This window comes from Eumetopias jubatus, unplaced genomic scaffold, assembly GCF_037043125.1.
Source record: "Eumetopias jubatus isolate StellerSeaLion01/CBP00866 unplaced genomic scaffold, mEumJub1_p1.0 scaffold_4, whole genome shotgun sequence".
Lineage (NCBI taxonomy): Eukaryota > Metazoa > Chordata > Mammalia > Carnivora > Otariidae > Eumetopias > Eumetopias jubatus.
The window spans coordinates 171,011,581-171,030,771 of NW_028274810.1; the positions used below are offsets into that span (position 1 = coordinate 171,011,581).

The following is a 19,191-nucleotide window of genomic DNA, read 5'->3' on the forward strand; positions in this document are numbered from 1 at the left end:
AATTTAATTACTCGAGAACAAGAAAATAAAAAAAACCCAAACCCCAAAAAACAACCAACCTGAAAAGCTACCATGCTGTAGGAGTATTTCACAGTGCTATCATAAATCCTTTTCATTTTATGTCACTTATCCATGACAAATAATTTCCAGTTCATTAAAAAAGCTAGAATAGTCATATTAACCAATTCAAAATTAAGGCAAAAATATAGTAGACATTTAATACATGTTCTTGACTCAATATTTGTTAGTTCTAACCTGCTTCTTAAATAAAATTATTTGTAAAAGCAGAGTTCAAGGTTAAATACCATTAATGAACAGAGATTCCAGGTTTCTTATTAAATATATCTAATTATGCATATCAATAGCAGAGGTATTGTATTAACATCTACAAGTCTCTTTTATGTCATATAATAATGCTTATTTTATTTTTGTTTCTATATGTTTGAGGGAGGTATAAAGGATTTTGGTTTAGGAAAGAGAATACATTTCTCAATTGAAGAGTTGGAAATTAACTGGATTTTAATGACTGGGAAAATCTTTTTTTCCCTGGCTCTATAATAAAGAAAAAGGATGCCTGGACACTGAAGAAAACCCCTATGTGTATACACTAAGTATTTGTATATTTGAGTTCCTTTTTTCATGCAATATCTTTCATTTATATTTCAACTTTTAAAATTCCATTCCTTTATCTTTTGGCACCAAGGTGGCCAATCTCTGTTATCAAATGGATAATGTTTTTGAAAGGAAAATAATAATGCAGCAGTTGGAGTTCCGTATTATAGGACTAACAAAGAAAAAATAAAAATGCTCTACCAGGACCTAAGAAACTGAAAATGACCGAACATTATCAAGCATATTAAATTTCAAATGAAGTTAAAACTACGAGTGAAAGAATGAAGACTTTCAAAGTAATTGGTATACCTATAAAAGTGCATAATAATGTAGAGCTGAAAATTGCTGCCTTTTATTTATGGAAATTCAGCTGCTATGAAAAATTTGATGATTAGGACTATGTAATGATTTAAGGCTTCAAAAACAATGCACGAGGAAAAGGTCTCTGGTTCCACCCTACAGAGAGATTCATTCTAGAAAGGAGTTTCAACAGCGGCATCCCATCGCTGTAAGCAGGGCTCTCCATCACTGAATGGGCCCAGGAGTTTGAAAATAAGTCTTTTAAGAAGTTGTTAGCTCCCTTTGCCTAAATTGCTGTTCCTTGACCCTCTGCAGGGTTGGGTCTTGCTGGCCCTTTGGATTTCAGCTTAAAAGCTACTTCTGCTGAGAGCCCTTCCCTGTTGACCACTTAAAAGGCCACGTGATCCTCATTCATTATGCACTGCTTATTTGCTGCAGAGGATTTATCATGGGCCTAATCATCTTTGTCATTGATTCCTTATTTGTTTTCTCCCAAGTAGGTTGTGAGCTACATGAAGATAGGGATATGTCTGTCCTATTCACCATGGCATCCACAGCTCCAGGCACAGTGCCTGGTCCATATGGAAAGAGTGGAAGCTCAAAAATATACATTCCCCTAATCATTATAGTAAATTTACCTGTATCACCATAAAAGGGCGGAAAGATCTGCAATCATTATATTATTCTCCAAAAACACGAAGATTTTCCATAAAATATATTTAGGTTTTTTTATTGTTATGTTAATCACCATACATAACATCATTAGTTTTGGATGTAGTGTTCCATGATTCATTGTTTGTGCATAACACCCAGTGCTCCACGCAGAACGTGCCCTCTTTAATACCCATCACCAGGCTAACCCATCCCCCCACCCCCTCCCCTCTAGAACCCTCAGTTTGTTTTTTAGAGTCCATCGTCTCTCATGGTTACTCTCCCCCTCCAATTTCCCGCCCTTCATTCTTCCCCTCCTGCTATCTTCTTTTTTTTTTCTTAACATATATTGCATTATTTGTTTCAGAGGTACAGATCTGTGATTCAAAAGTCTTGCACGATTCACAGCACTCACCATAGCACATACCCTCCCCAATGTCTATCACTCAGCCACCCCATCCCTCCCACACCCCCACCACTCCAGCAACCCTCACTTTGTTTCCTGAGATTAAGAATTCCTCATATCAGTGAGGTCATATGATACATGTCTTTCCCTGATTGACTTATTTCACTCAGCATAACACCCTCCAGTTCCATCCACATCGTTGCAAATGGCAAGATCCCATTCCTTTTGATGGCTGCATAATATTCCACTGTGTATATATACCACATCTTCTTTATCCATTCACCTGTCGATGGACATCTTCGTTCTTTCCAGTTTGGCTCTTGTGGATATTCCTGTTATAAACATCGGGGTGCACGTACCCCTTCGGAACCCTACATTTGTATCTTTGTGGTAAATACCTAGGGTTCCCCTTTCTCCACATACCCGCCAACATCTGTCGTTTCCTGACTTGTTAATTTGAGCCATTCTGACTGGTGTGAGGTGGTATCTCATTGACGTTTTGATTTGGATTTCCCTGATGCCGAGCGATGTTGAGCACTTTTTCATGTGTCTGTTGGCCATTTGGATGTGTTTTGGAAAAATGTCTGTTCATATCTTCTGCCCATTTCTTGATTGGATTATTTGTTCTTTGGGTGTTGAGTTTGATAAGTTCTTTATAGATTTTGGATACTAGCCCTTTATCTGATATGTCATTTGCAAATATTTTCTCCCATTCTGTTAGTTGTCTTTTGGTTTTGTGGACTGTTTCTTTTGCTGTGCAAAAGCTTTTTATCTTGATGAAATCCCAATAATCCATTTTTGCCCTTGCTTCCCTTGCCTCTGGCGATGTTTCCAGGAAGAAGTTGCTGCGGCTGAGGTCGAAGAGGTTGCTGCCTGCGTTCTCCTTTAGGATTTTGATGGACTCCTGTCTCACGTTTAGGTCTTTCAAACATTTGGAGTCTATTTTTGTGTGTGGTGTAAAGAAATGGTCCAGTTTCATTCTTCTGCATGGGGCTGTCCAATATTTGTTGAAGAGACTGTCTTTTTTTCCATTGGACATTCTTTCCTGCTTTGTCAAAGACTAGTTGATCATAGAGTTGAGGGTCGATTTCTGGGCTCTCTATTCTGTTCCATTGATCTATGTGTCTGTTTTTGTACCAGTACCATACTTTCTTGATGATGACAGCTTTGGAATAGAGCTGGAAGTCTGGAATTGTGATGCCGCTAGCTTTGCTTTTCTTTTTCAACATTCCTCTGGCTATTCCGGGTCTCTTCTGGTTCCATACAAATTTTAGGACTATTTGTTCCATTTCTTTGAAAAAAGTGGATGGTATTTTGATGGGGATTGCACTGAATGTGTAGATTGCTCTAGGTAGCATTGACATCTTCACAATGTTTGTTCTTCTAATCCATGAGCATGGAACGTTTTTCCATTTCTTTGTGTCTTCCTCAATTTCTTTCATGAGTATTTTATAGTTTTCTGAGTACAGATCCTTTGCCTCTTTGGTTAAATTTATTCCTAGGTATCTTATGGTTTTGGGTGCAATTGTAAATGGGATCGACTCCTTGATTTGTCTCTCTTCTGTCTTGTTGTTGGTGTATAGGAATGCCACTGATTTCTGTGCATTGATTTTATAGCCTGCTACGTGACTGAATTCCTGTATGAGTTCTAGCAGTTTTGGGGTGGAGTCTTTTGGGTTTTCCACATACAGTATCATATCATCTGCAAAGAGTGAGAGTTTGACTTCCTCTTTGCCGATTTGGATGGCTTTGCTTTCCTTTTGTTGTCTGATTGCTTTGGCTAGGACTTCTAATACTATGTTGAATGGCAGTGGTGATAGTGGACATCCCTGCCGCGTTCCTGACCTTAGGGGGAAAGCTCTCAGCTTTTCCCCATTGAGAATGATAATTTGCTGTAGATTTTTCAAAGATGGCTTTTATGATATTGAGGTATGTACCCTCTATCCCTCTACACTGAAGAGTTTTGATCAAGAAAGGATGCTGCACTTTGTCAAATGCTTTTTCTGCATCTATTGAGAGGATCATATGATTCTTGTTCTTTCTTTTATTAATATATTGTATCAAATTGATTGATTTGCGGATGTTGAACCAGCCTTGCAGCCCAGGGATAAATCCCACTTGGTCATGGTGAATAATCCTTTTAATGTACTGTTGGATCCTAACGGCTAGTATTTTGGTGAGAATTTTTGCATCCATGTTCATCAAGGATATTGGTCAGTAATTCTCCTTTTTGATGGGGTCTTTGTCTGGTTTGGGGATCAAGGTAATGGTGGCCTCATAAAATGAGTTTGGAAGTTTTCCTTCCATTTCTATTTTTTGGAACAGTTTCAGGAGAATAGGTATTAATTTTTCTTTAAATGTTTGGTAGAATTCTCTGGGAAGCCAACTGGCCCTGGGCTTTTGTTTGTTGGGAGATTTTTGATGACTGCCTCAATTTCCTTAGTGGTTATAGGTCTGTCCAGGTGTTCTATTTCTTCCTGGTTCAATTTTGGTAGTTGATACATCTCTAGGAATGCACCCATTTCTTCCAGGTTATCTGATTTGCTGGCATAGAGTTGCTCATAATATGTTCTTATAATTGTTTGTATGTCCTTGGTGTTGGTTGTGATCTCTCCTCTTTCATTCATGATTTTGTGGATTTGGGTCATTTCTCTTTTCTTTTGGATCAGTCTGGCCAGGGGTTTATCAATCTTGTTAATTCTTTCAAAGAACCAGCTCCTAGTTTCGTTGATCTCTTCTACTGTTCTTTTGGTTTCTATTTCATTGATTTCTGCTCTGATCTTTATTATGTCTCTTCTCCTGCTGGGTTTAGGCTTTATTTGCTGTTCTTTCTCCAGCCCCTTTAGGTGTAGGGTTAGGTTGTGTATTTGAGACCTTTCTTGTTTCTTGAGAAAGGCTTGTATTGCTATATACTTTCCTCTCAGGACTGCCTTTGCTGCATCCCAAAGATTTTGAACAGTTGTGTTTTCGTTTCCATTGGTTTCCATGAATTTTTTTAATTCCTCTTTAATTTCCTGGTTGACCCATTCATTCTTTAGTAGGATGCTCTTTAGCCTCCATGTATTTGAGTTCTCTCCAACTTTCCTCTTGTGATTGAGTTCTAGTTTCAAACCACTGTGGTCTGAAAATATGCAGGGAATCATCCCAATCTTTTGGTACCGGTTGAGACCTGATCTGTGATCTAGGATGTGATCTATTCTGGAGAATGTTCCATGGGCACTAGAGAAGAATGTGTATTCCATTGCTTTGGGATGGTATGTTCTGAAAATGTCTGTGAAGTCCATTTGGTCCAGTGTGTCGTTTAAAGTCTTTATTTCCTTGTTGATCTTTTGCTTAGATGATCTGTCCATTTCAGTGTGGGGGGATGTTAAATTCCCCCACTATTATTGTATTGTTGCCAATGTGTTTCTTTGCTTTTGTTATTAATTGCCTTAGATAATTGGCTGCTCCCATGTTAGGGGCGTAGATATTTACAATTGTTAGATCTTCTTGGTGGATAGACCCTTTAAGTAGGATATAGTGTCCTTCCTCACCTCTTATTACAGTCTTTGTTTTAAAATCTAATTTGTCTGATAGAAGGATTGCCACCCCAGCTTTCTTTTGGTGTCCATTAGCATGGTAAATGGTTTTCCACCCCCTCACTTTCAATCTGGGGGTGTCTTTGGGTCTAAAATGAGTCTCTTGCATACAGCATATTGATGGGTCTTGTTTTTTAATCCATTCTGATAGCTTGTGTCTTTTGATTGGGGCATTTAGCCCATTTACATTCAGGGTAACTATTGAAAGATATGAATTTAGTGCCATTGTATTGCCTGTAAGGTGACTGTTACTGTATATTGTCTGTGTTCCGTTCTGGTCTATCCTGCTTTTAGGCTCTCTCTTTGCTTAGAGGACCCCTTTCAATATTTCTTGTAGGGCTGGTTTTGTGTTTGCAAATTCCTTTAGTTTTTGTTTGTCCTGGAGGCTTTTATCTCTCCTTCTATTTTCAATGATAGCCTAGCTGGATATAGTATTCTTGGCTGCATATTTTTCTCGTTTAGTGCTCTGAAGATATCATGCCAGTCCTTTCTGGCCTGCCAGGTCTCTGTGGATAGGTCTGTTGCCAATCTAATATTTCTACCATTGTAGGTTACATATCTCTTCTCCCAAGGTGCTTTCAGGATTTTCTCTTCGTCTCTGAGACTCGTAAGTTTTACTATTAGATATAGGGGTGTTGACCTATTTTTATTGATTTTTGAGAGGGGTTCTCTGTGCCTCCTGGATTTTGATGCCTGTTTCCTTCCTCACATTAGGGAAGTTCTCTGCTATTATTTGCTCCAATATACCTTCTGCCCCTCTCTCTCTTTCTTCTTCTTCTGGGATCCCAATTATTCTAATGTTGTTTCGTCTTTTCGTATCGCTTATCTCTCGAATTCTGCCCTCGTGATCCTGTAGTTGTTTCTCTCTCTTTTTCTCAGCCTCTTTATTTTCCATCCTTTGGTCTTCTATATTGCTGATTCTCTCTTCTGCCTCATTTATCCTAGCATTTACTGCCCCCATTTTTGATTGCACTTCATTAATAGACTTTTTGATTTCGATTTGGTTAGATTTTAGTTCTTTTATTTCTACAGGAAGGGTGTCTCTAATAACTTCCATGCTTTTTTCAAGCCCAGCTAGTATCTTTAAAATCATGATTGTGAACTCTAGGTCCGACATCATACTAATGTCCATATTGAGTAGGTCCCTGGCAGACGGTACTACCTCTTGTTCTTTTTGCTGAGGTGATTTTTTTCGTCTTGTCATTTTGTCCAGAGGAGAATAGATGAATGAGAGAACAAAATGCTAACAGGTTAACAACGTCCCTAGCAAATATACTCTATACAAATCAGAAAATACCTGAAACCAGGGGAAAAGAAAGGGAAAGGAAGAAAAAAGAAAGAGAAAAGAAAGAAAAAAACAAAAAGAAAAAGATAAAAACAAAAACAGAACAATACAAAAAAACAGACTATGATCAAATATGATCAGGCTAGTGCATAGATCAGTGTCACACACTGGATTTTGGGTGTATTTTGGTCTGTTAGAAGAAAGTGCCTCCTAAAATTTTAAAGAAAGACTGATATATGTACAAAATAAGGGTTGATACAATGAAGGGATGGAAGATGAGTGTAAAGATGAAAATTATAAAAGATTTTATAAAACGAATTAATAAGATAAGAAGTTGTTTGAAAAAAGATTTAAAAAAAAAAGAAAAAAAAGGGAGAGAATGTGATCAGGCAGGAGACTGGAAGAAAGCCATACACTAGTGATTTAGGGTATATTTTGATCTGTTAGAAGAAACTGTATCTCAAAATTTTAAGGGGAGAACAACTTATATATATATGCCAAAAATAAGGGTATCTACTATGAAGGAATAGAATATGACTCTAAAAATGAAAAATAAAAATTTTTTTTTCAAAAAGGGATTGATAAGATGTTGGTTGAAAAAGGGAAAAAGAAAAATTCGAAAAAAAAAAACCAGTTAAAAAATTAACTTTGAAAAGCTAATGAATCATGGTAAAAAAGCTATGAATTCTATGTGCAGTATTCCCCTAGCGCTGGAGTTCTCCCATTCTCCTTGATCGGTAAACTTGGTCTTGGCTGGCTGTTCGTGCTGATCTTCTGGGGGAGGGGCCTGTTGCCGTGGTTCCCAAACGTCTTTGCTGGAGGCAGAATTGCCCCGGCCTTGTCGGTCCGGGCTAAGTAATCTGCTCGGGTTTTCTCTCGGGAGCTTTTGTTCCCTGCAAGCTTTCCATACAGCTTTGGAGGACGAGAGTGAAAATGGTGGCCTCCCAATCTCCACCCGGAGGAGCCGAGAACTTGGGGCCCCGCTCCTCAGTGCACCCCCAGAGAAAAGCAGTCACTCCCATCTCCCCGGTCTCCATCCGCACTCCGTGCTCACCCGGCCTGTGACCGAGCGTTTCTATCTCTGGCACCCGACCCCGTGTGGAGTCTCCAAACCCAGCAGATCCCTGTGGTGTGCTCCCGCGCCATTCCTCCCGGGGGAGGAAGGGGAGTCTCCCCGGCTCTGCTGCTTGGGTCCCTGCTGGAGGAGCAGTGGCCCAACTGGGCTGCGGATCACCATTTATGGCAACCCCGAGCTGCGAGCCCGCGCCTCAGCTCCGTCTCTGCAGCCGGCTTCCCCGCTCCAATACCTGGGAGCTCTGCTGCACTCAGGCACCCCCGGTCTTTCTGTGACCCCGAGGGTCCTGAGACCACACTGTCCCACGAGGGTTCCATACCCCACTTAGCCACTGGAGCGACGTCCCTCAGTGGAGCCGGCTTCTAAAAGTTCCGATTTTGTGCTCTGCGGCTCTGTCACTTGCCAGAAGCGGCCGACGGAGGCCCCCTCTCCCGCCGTCTATCCTCCCGAATATCACCTCGGATTCACTTCTCTGCACGTCCTACCTTCCAGTAAGTGGTCGCTTCTCTGTTCAGAGAGTTGTTGCTACTCTCTTTTTTGATCTCCTGTTGAGTTCGTAGGTGTTCAGAATGGTTTGATCCCTATTCAGCTGAATTCCTGAGACCAGACGAAATCCAGGTCTCCTACTCCTCTGCCATCTTGCTCCGCCCCCCAAAATATATTTAGTTTTATACAACCTAATCATTTAGCTCACTGACTGCTCCTTCACTAATTACATAATATGGCATAGGAAGGATCTGGTACTTTCCCTATACTGTCGTGGGTTACATTGCCACTTTGTGTCTCTCACTACTTTCTCAGTTGCAACAACAGGGTCTTTATTTAGTCACTACTATATCTCCAGAACTTAGTTCAGCATTTGGCATGGTGTATATACTTAATAATTATTTCTTCAAAGAAAATTAAATGTCTTCAATCCAGATATTTGAGTTCTACTTGCCTGGCACGCCGTATTTCTTCAAAATCTCATTATTCTTTAATGCAAAAAATATGATGATGAGAAATGCTAAATACAGCTTTTTAAAAATAATACAGAGTAATAAAGTGAGGAGGATGGATTCAAGTATTTACTGAATACCACCATGAGCCTCACATAATGCTAGAGACTTTTGAATACATTATCTTATTTAAGCCCCATGAGTCAGGGAAAGCTAGTACTCTCATGTTTGTGGATAAGAGGGGTGTAGGGTTGGAACACAAGTTTATCTTCAAAACCAGTGTTCTCTTTCTATCTTCATGCTTCCTCCCCTCTGTACTCGCACTGGGTCCTTCCCTCAAAGACATGCAGCCAAAAGAGTCTTCACTACAGTGATGCAAATTAATTTGTTGATCTGACGCCTCTGCTTCTAAGCTCACAGAAAGATCAAATCACATGCAATTAATAATAAAGCTCTAGTTTCCTTCCACCACTTAGATAGGATGTGATGAGACTTAGGTATTGAAAAATTCTCTTCTTTCCTGAATCAACTTAAAAGGATAACAATACTCCTGTCATCACTGTTAGTAACTTGCTTGGAACATCTGATAGTGTAGCATTGCAAGTGACCTTTCACTAGGGATCTGTTTTCACAGAAGTTGAGGTTAACCTTTGGGGTAATACTTAAAAATATATACGAATTTTTATGTTTGTCACAGATATATGTGCATTTATATATGAATATTACATGGTCTTAAATTATTTAATTTTTAATATTTATTATATTTTTCAATATGCTGAAGTTAAATCTCTCATGGTAGCTATGCAATAAGTATTTTATCGAGCTTATAACACGGCTCCCTTGCCTGCTTGTTCAACAGACTATTCGCCAGTAATGTCATATTTGAACAATGGAAAACCGTACTCCTGTGAGCTTATGGCTCCGGCTCCTCAAGCAAAATTTAAAAGGAAAAACAGGCTATAATGTGAAAATAGAATTTCTCTGCCTTTGGCAAAATTATGCCTACATTATTAAAGGAAATGAAAATATATTCTATTTTATACATGCCCACAGAAGACCATACAACTTGTTGAAATAATATTATCCTTATCAATTAATCCCCTTTACCAAGTTCTCCCTTGAATATAACCTAAATCCTTAACGTTGTAATTCATGTTCTCATTCTCTCTCATTTGTCAGTGAAGATGAAACTTTAATAAAATTCTATTCTCTCTACCTTCATAATTTAATACATACAGAATCGACTTTTACCATCCCCACAGCTACCCTCAAGGTCAAGTCGCCATCATCTTTCAACCTGGGCCACTGAAGTAGCTTCCTAACTGGTCGTTCTGCTTCTGTCCTTGACCCCAACAATGCTCTATTCAACAGAGCCGTCAGAGGTAGCCTTCAATATGTAGGCCAGATCATGTCATTCCTCTGCTCCATGGCTTAATTAGAAAGGCGAAGTTCTTTCAATGGTCTGGCCGCCTCTCTGTTCTCATGCCCTGCTCTTTCACCTCACCCATGCCGCCCCAGTCACACAGGCCTCCTTGCTATCCTGAGAGCATGCTACACCTGTTCCCACCTCAGAGTCTGGAACACCCCTCTTCCAAATACCTCTCCACCTCTTTAGGTCTCTGCCCTCCTTTTTGGTAAGGCTTTCTTAGCTTGTTAAATATTTGCAACCTCTCACCTGCCCCTGCATTGTTATCCTTTGTTCTCTTCTATTTCCTCTCATACATTCACATTATTGTCTTCTAGTTTATGATCAAATTAAGTTATTTATGTTGCTTATTATTAATCTCTCCCCACTTGAATATCAGCTCCAAGAGGCATATGTTTACTTAGTACTCTCCTGTATCCAACATCTAGAATAGTGCTTGGCCATAAGTAGGATTTAAGAAATTTTGATGAATGAATGTATGCTTATCATTCTTAAATCAGACTAAATGATTATTTAATGATTTAAATGAATATTTATTGGGTTCCTACTTACCATTCTATACATTAGGAATATGAAAACAAATAAGAACCTTTCCCAGCCCTGAAGAAGTTCACATCTTCTACCTTATGTAATACATAGGACCCTCACACTTCCAATAAAAACAAGAAACAGAAAAATAACAAACTGCTAAAGATTTCTTGGGTTGATAGATACATTTTAAGCCTATTCATAATGTTGAAATGGCAGATAAATGATGATAACTCGCAGCAAAGATACAGAGATTAAAGCCTAGATATTTCTATTTCTCTGAATGTATGCCTCTAAAATATTCCATTTGTTAGGTTTAATGGTGGCAAAAGGCAAAATTGAAGGGTTACTTTTCAATCCTTCAATTCCATTCATAAAGTAACTTCTTTGCAACATTAGTTACAACTATGTTCTTTTGAAATTCTCTCCTTTATTCTTTACACCTGTTTTTTCCTTCTATTTTTGTAACCATAAAACCATTTTTCCTGGGGTGCCTGCGTGGCTCAGTCGTTGAGCGTCTGCCTTCGGCTCAGGTCATGATCCCGGGGTCCTGGGATCGAGCCCCGCATCGGGCTCTCTGCTCCGCGGGAAGCCTGCTTCTCCCTCTCCCACTCCCCCTGCTTGTGTTCCCTCTCTTGCTGTGTCTCTCACTGTCGGATAAATGGAATCTTAAAAAAAAAAAAAAAACCATTTTTCCTACCGACTGTATACACTTAATTGATATTTATTCATTCATTTCCTTGAAAAAAAAAATATTGCCTTTTTCATTACAGACACTCTCTTGGGTGCCGGAGATACGACAGCAAAGAAGACAGGAAAGATTTTGCCATCTTGGAAACAGTACAGGATAAATAAATGAATCAAGACACTTAATGTAATTATAATTTACACACATTAAAATTTGACACTCAGATGTAATGATTGCCATTTTCATTGTTAAGGTAGGGAAAATGTAGAATATATGTTTACATCTTCTGAATTATAAATTTTATCCATTATTGCCAAATCAAATAATTATGTCTTTCTTGATTGGTTTAGATCTAAATTTTACACAATATGAACATAACTTAGGCTTCCTCTCTTTCTTCTTGGCCCTAAATACTTGTATTCATTGCCTGCTAATACATTCTCTACAGGATCAACTGAAATAAGAAAGGAAAACTCAATTCAGTCAGTTTTGCTATATAATTGTTATATATTTGCATAAAATCCTGGAGGCCACTGAGTTTATCCACTATAGTCAGAAATATTAGGGCAGTCCTTTTATTTAAAAAAACTGACATGAAAAAAGCAGCAGAGAGGACAAATATTCTATGATCCCACTTATGTAAAGTACTCTATGCACCTGCATAGAGACAGAAGGTAGAACAGAGGTTACTATGGACTGGAGGAGGAAGAATGGGGAGTTATTGGGTAATGAGTATGGAGTTTCTGTTAAGTAGGATGAAAAAGTTTTGAAGATGGGTGGTGGAAATGGTTGTACAACATTGTGAAAGTAATTAATGCCACTGAATTATACACTGAAAACTGGTTAAATGGTAAACTTTATCATTTATATATGTTATCACAGTAACAGGAAAAAAAAAATCTTGACTAGAACAAAATTTTGATGCACACACTCAAGAAAAGTTTTGGAGGCCAAACTAATGTATAAAAATAAAAGCTTAGAATTATCTATAGATTTAAATTATATTATTTTCTATCACTGCCACAGTTGGTTATTATTATTTTCCCCTAAATATAATACTTTGTATAAAACAATTTGAACTATATATCAAATATATTAATATCAAAGTTATGCCATATGTTGTTTGATGCCAAAAAAATTCTGTGAAACACTTATGAACCATTTAACTACTTACTTGCAACCAGTGGTTCCTCTTCTGATGGCTTAAAGTAAAAAGAAACTTTTTCCAAATCAAATAGTGCAACAAGTGTATCTTCTAGCATGGCTTGTTCATCTGTCTAAAAGGAAAGGAAACAATACATGATATGATAGAATTGTATAGGATAGACCGTAACATAACATCACATCGCCAGACCTTAAGTAGCTTCACTTGTGTTTTATTTACATGCAAACCGAATTACCAACACTTATCTAAGAATTTACTGCCTAAAATGAAATTAACAAATCCCTCCAAGTTACAAGTCTCTTTTATAGTTTTAGATTTTTCTTTTTCTAGATTATCTAAATGGTTCTACACAACTTTTCAGTCTATATTGTAGCTAGATTCAAACCGTATTGATTTTTTAAAATTTTATTATGTTATGTTAATCACCATACATTACATCATTACTTTTTGATGTAGTGTTCCACGATTCATTGTTTGCGTATAACACCCAGTGCTCCACGCAGAACGTGCCCTTTTTAATACCCATCACCAGGGTAACCCATCCCCCCACCCCCCTCCCCTCCAGAACCCTCAGTTTGTTTCTGAGTCCATAGTCTCTCATGGTTCGTCTCCCCCTCCGATTTCCCCTCCTTCATTTTTCCCTTCCTACTTTTTTTTTTAAACATATAATGTATTATTTGTTTCAGAGGTACAGGTCTATGATTCATCAGTCTTACACAATTCACAGCGCTCACCATAGCACACACCCTCCCCAATGTCTATCACCCAGCCACCCCATCCCTCCCACCCCCCACCACTACAGCAACCCTCAGTTTGTTTCCCGAGATTAAGAATTCCTCATAATGATTTTTAACATTTACAAAATATGTGTATACAATAAGCATCTATCTGCCTCTAAACTTCTATAACCTTAAAAATGTAACAGCTAAAAGGCAAGAATATCGTTTTATTGAAAAGCTACAGTACATAGTTGCCATCCTGTTTATAATAATAAAAGCAATTTGCATGTATGCAATGCATTTTCTTCCAAAGATCTTGGGGACAAGAATCATTTTTATGTTACTTGCCTTTATAGGGCCTTAATCTAAAATCCTGTGACTATGGGGCGCCTGGGTGGCTCAGTTGGTTAAGCGACTGCCTTCGGCTCAGGTCATGATCCTGGAGTCCCGGGATCGAGTCCCACATCGGGCTCCCTGCTCAGCGGGGAGTCCGCTTCTCCCTCTGACCCTCTTCCCTCTCATGCTCTCTCTCATGCTTGCTCTCTCAAATAAATAAATAAAATCTTTAAAATAAAATAAAATAAAATAAAATCCTGTGACTATGCAATCTGATTTGTTTTAATCACTCCTTTCATTCTAACAGCATATTATTTTACAGTTGAGGCAAGTAAGCCCAGACGCGGTAACAAGTTCAGTGCATGTCTCAGCAATATTATCTTTCTAGGACTACATTCTGGCCTTCCTATTAGCAGTTTTGTGCATGATGAAAGAATAATTAGCCTTATCATACACAGCTTATCTTTTAAATGTAACGTTTGTTTCCTTAAGAGTATCAATGATCCTTTTAAATAATGATTTTAACATGCTTTAATATATACTTTTTTAAAGTAGGCTCCAACCCCAGTGTGGAGTCCAGCCCAGGGCTTGGATTCATGACCCTGAGATCAAGACCTGAGCTGAGATCAAGAGTTGGATGCTTAACTGACTGAGCCACCCAGGAGCCCCACTTTATATACGTTTTTAAAAGTTGCCATAAGCTTATAGCCATATTTTTCGGGCAGCATGAATAGAGGGTGAAGGAGATAGTAAAGAATGTCCATTGTGTGAAAAAGAATCACCAAGGCAACCCAGATCCCAAAGATCTATAGCATGGAAACCAAAAAATTAAGACAATCATCACCTTTGCACCTTGGTTTGGTACTTAATGCAGTATATGGTGCACAGTAAGTGCTGGAAAAATGTTTAGTGAACTGTTAATTTTTAAAGTCCACTGAAGTAAGTAAGCAAGAGTATATGCCATGAACCTGGAAGAGGAAGAACAGGACTGAAGAATCAGTACTTTCCCAATTAAGAAGAATACATACAAAGAAGAAATGTCCCAAACAGGTGGGCCTCTGGTTGCTACAGTGCAAGCCATGACGCTTCAGCAGATGTGGCTAAAGTGATACCCAAGTGACTATGGATTGTGCTCAGAGCTCAGGAACGAACACACACTCCTGGCTCCTGCCGCTCCCAGAGAACCTTCCACACTTTTTATGCGCTTGTTACCAGAGGCAGACAAAATATGGGTCTCTTTGATTTTTTTTAAAGCAACTTTGGATTTTTTATCAAATCTTTAAATGAAGTTAAGGGTTTCAAAAGACTAAGAAAAAAACAGTTTCTTGAGATGTAATTCACATATATAAAATTCACCATTTAAAGTGTATAGTGTAGGCATTTTTAGTATATTCACAGAGTTGTGCAACTAACACCATAATCTAATTTTACTATATTTGCACCACCCTACAAAGGAACTTCATACCACTAGTATTCATGCCCCACATCCTTTTCCCCAGTCCTGGGCCCCAGGCAACCACTAGTCTGCTTTCAGTCTCTGAAATTTGCTTATTTCACATATAACATAATAATGGACCCAGATAATATGTGGTCTTTTGCAACTGGCTTATTTCACTCAGCATAATGTTTTCAAGGTCCGTCCATGTTGTAGCATGTGTCAGTATTCCATTCTTCTTTTACTGCTGAATAATATTCTATGGTATGTCTGTACCACAACTCATTTATCCAATTAGCAACTCATAGACATTTGGGCTGTTTCTACTTTTAAGCTATTATGAATAATCTTGCAAAGAATATCTGTGTACAAGTTTTTGTGCAAAAGTTTTCATTTCTCTTGGATGTTACATAGTAGTAGTAGTTTAATCAAGTGCTGGGACTTTTACTTTAAATTTAATGTTGTTTGCAATCCCAAAAATATTTGTAGTTTATGTATCTGATAAGTGACTTATATCCAGCCTCTAGAAGGAATTCTTAAAACTTAAAACAATAAAAAGGCAATTCAATTAAAAAGCACACAAAGGATTTGAATAGGTGTTTCTCCAAAGAAGATGTAAAATGGCCAAAAAGCCCATGAAAAGATGATCAACATCATTAGCCATTGGGGAAATGCAACTCAAAACTGCAGTGCGATACTACACTTGTGAGGTGGTTGGCTATAATCCAACAGACAATCACAAGTGTTGGTAAGGAGAAACTGTAACCCTCATACATTGCGGGTGGGAATATAAAATAGTACAGCCATTTTTAAAAATTTCATATATATATTTCTTTGAGTACAGTTGACACACAATGTTACATTAGTTTCAGGTGTACAACATAGTGATTCAACTTCTCTACATATTATGCTATGCTCACCGCAACTGTAGTTACTATCTGCACTGTAGTTACTATCTGTCACCATACGACACTATTAAGATACCACTAACTATATTCCCTATGCTGTGCTTTTTTTTATTTTTCCTTATGCTGTGCCTTTTATTCCCATGACTTATTCATTCCACAACTGGAAGCCTGCATCTCCCACTCCCCTTCACCCATTTTGCCCATCCTTCCCTTTGGCAACTGTCGGTTTGTTGTGGTATTTATAGGTATGAATCTGTCTTTTGTTTGTTTATTCACTTGTTTTGTTCTTTTTTTTTTTAAGATTTTATTCATTTATTTGACAGAGAGAGAGATGGCGAGAGAGGGAACCCAAGCAGGGGGAGCGGGAGAGGGAGAAGCAGGCTTCCTGCAGAGCAGGGAGCCCGATGTGGGGCTCGATCCCAGGACCCTGAGATCATGACCTGAGCTGAAGGCAGACGCTTAACAGCTGAGCCACCCAAGAGCCCCCATTTGTTTTGTTCTTTAGATTCCACATATAAGTGAAATCATATGGTATTTGTCTTTCTCAATCTGACTTATTTCACCTAACATTATACCCTCTAGGTCCATCCATGTTGTCACAAATGGCAAGATCTCATCTTTTTTATGGCTGAGTAATATTCCTCTGTGTGTGTGTGTGTGTGTGTGTGTGTGTGTGTGTGTATTGTACATCATATATTCATTTGTCTATTGATGGACACTGAGGTCAGTGTAGCCATTTTGGAAAATAGTATGGCACTTCTTCAAAATGTTAAACATAGAATTTCCATATTACCCAGAAATCCTACTACTAGTAGATTAAACAATGGCAGTTTTAAAGTAGGAGTAGAATAGGAATGAAGCCTCATTCATTCACTCATTCAACAGACACTTCATGCTACCATGTGTTAGGAAGTGGCCTTCCTATCTTATGTAATTTCTATTTGATAAGAAATGATTAATTAATATTTTTTAAATTTTAAAACATTTCTAAAAGTGCCTTATTTCAAAATTTTCATTAGTTAAACCTTTCTTAGTTTTACTGGCAACCAAATAAGAAACTGATCACCAATATGGAGTACGTAGAAGTCTTTTCAAAAGTATCTGTTTCTCTGAAGTACACTGAGGTGGACTTCCTTACCTTTCATTCCAGAACCATTTTACGACTGCAATACTGCAATTACCTTCCTATCTTCATTAAAGTGTATAGTCACTTTATATATAAAGTCACATACATCTGTTTAAAAACTCAACCATTACTTGGTAGCCACATATTCTGTGTGTAATTTAACAGGTGACACAGCATTTCATGTTTAAAATCACAATTCTATTTAGGGCGCCTGGGTGGCTCAGTTGGTTAAGCGACTGCTTTCAGCTCAGGTCATGATCCTGGAGTCCCGGGATCGAGTCCCACATCGGGCTCCCTGCTCAGCAGGGAGTCTGCTTCTCCCTCTGACCCTCTTCCCTCTCGTGCTCTCTATCTCTCATTCTCTCTCAAATAAATAAATAAAATCTTTAAAAAAAATAAAATAAAATCACGATTCTATTTAATGAGCTCCTTAAGTGTATATATGAGTGAACATATTTGCCTTAAACATCATGACAACTATCAGAACCACAAAAAGGATATGTTAAAAAACCACTTTTATTTGTCAAATATTTTGAGATACTTTCCTCATAGCACTGTGGGAAATGGATGCATAAATATGGAATATGGAATATTCTTAGATTTAACAGGACAAACATGCATACAAAGAAAGGAAATAAAATCGTTGAACATACACAAATTTTAAACAGACTGTCAGACAGTATGGCATGCAAGTTGTCAGATATTGTCTATCAAGCATGTTCCCAACATCAACCTCAACGGGAGCTTGGGCTTCAGGGCAGGCTGTTTCTTCTGGACTGGAAATAAGGAACCACAGCAGAAAGACCCTCTTCCCTCTGATGATCTTTCTCAGTCAGTGCTTAGGGATACAGGAATTTGTAACAGATGGAGGCTTTCTCAGCTTTTTGCAGCCGGAGAGCAAATAAAAATCAGGAAAGAAGGAATACCTTCTATCTACTTACCTAAATCATATTTGCCCCTGGCAAAATGCATTCTTTTCAAGTAGCTGACTGCTGACACATAATGAATAACCACTTCTTATCTGGGAATATGTTACAGCGTATGCTCCAGTGGGAGGCATTGTGATTCCTTACCAGGTTTGGCGACAGGAGTGACTGGAAGTGAAAAAGAACACCTGCATTCGCTATCTGGTCCAGCCACCTTCTGCTGGCTTCTCCCGTGTCCATCTCATTGTCTTTGCTATTGTCAAACATCTGGTTTAAGGCTGCCATGAGCTGCTCGGAGAAGGCACACACGGTGGCCACAAGACTTTGGCAGAAAACCATGTCTCTTCGGAGCTGTGTCTCACTGTCTGTAAGCCAGGAAGACATAAAGACAGTTTTGGAAAAATGTCACAGGTAAAGAAAACCAATTCATTAAGCATATATAGCTGGTGTTATTTCATCCTTTCACCAAACTCAAACCATGTGAAAAATGTGAATTTGAGCTCTACTAATGAGCACAAACACTTTGGCACAGACACTTTTTAAAAAATATTAAACACCAGAAAAATGTAAAGAAAAATTAAGTTTTTCTTAATCGTGACTTTATTTTGCAATCATTAAATTGTTTTATAAAACCCAAGGGAAAAAAATGAGGGTTTGGTTATTTTTTGATGGAACACAGTTTGTGTTTGTTGCATGATACTCCCTAAAGGAAAATCAAAGTCCAATTTTTTAGTTTGTGTTGGCAATGAAATACATTAATACTAATTTTTTTATTTTTATTTTTTTAAAGATTTTATTTATTTATTTGAGAGGGACAGAGAGGGGAGGGGAGAGGGAGAGGGGGAGAGAGAGAGAGAGCATGAGCACGGGGAGGGGGCAGCGGCAGAGGGAGAAGCAGACTCCCTGCTTAGCAGGGAGCCCGATGTGGGACTTGATCCCAGGACCCCGGGATCATGACCTGGGCCAAAGGCAGACGCTTAACCGACTGAGCCACCCAGGCGCCCCAATACTAATTTTTTTAAATGACCTAATAAACTTACTCAAATATTAAGGTGAAATGCACATAGGGAAAGAGTATTGATGTCTGAT

General features: G+C 38.5%; 1 protein-coding gene across 1 annotated transcript in view; it reads right to left on the minus strand.

The window, feature by feature from the left end:
* The window catches only part of PREX2 (phosphatidylinositol-3,4,5-trisphosphate dependent Rac exchange factor 2), a 294,568-nt gene that overhangs the window by 73,410 nt on the left and 201,967 nt on the right, over positions 1 to 19,191 (minus strand). Inside the window, exons 32-33 of the mRNA XM_028111247.2 lie at positions 18,250 to 18,467; positions 12,662 to 12,764 (exon numbers count right to left, since the gene is read on the minus strand). Coding sequence (XP_027967048.1) covers positions 12,662 to 12,764; positions 18,250 to 18,467 — 321 coding nt within the window. The remainder of the gene's footprint in view (positions 1 to 12,661; positions 12,765 to 18,249; positions 18,468 to 19,191) is intronic.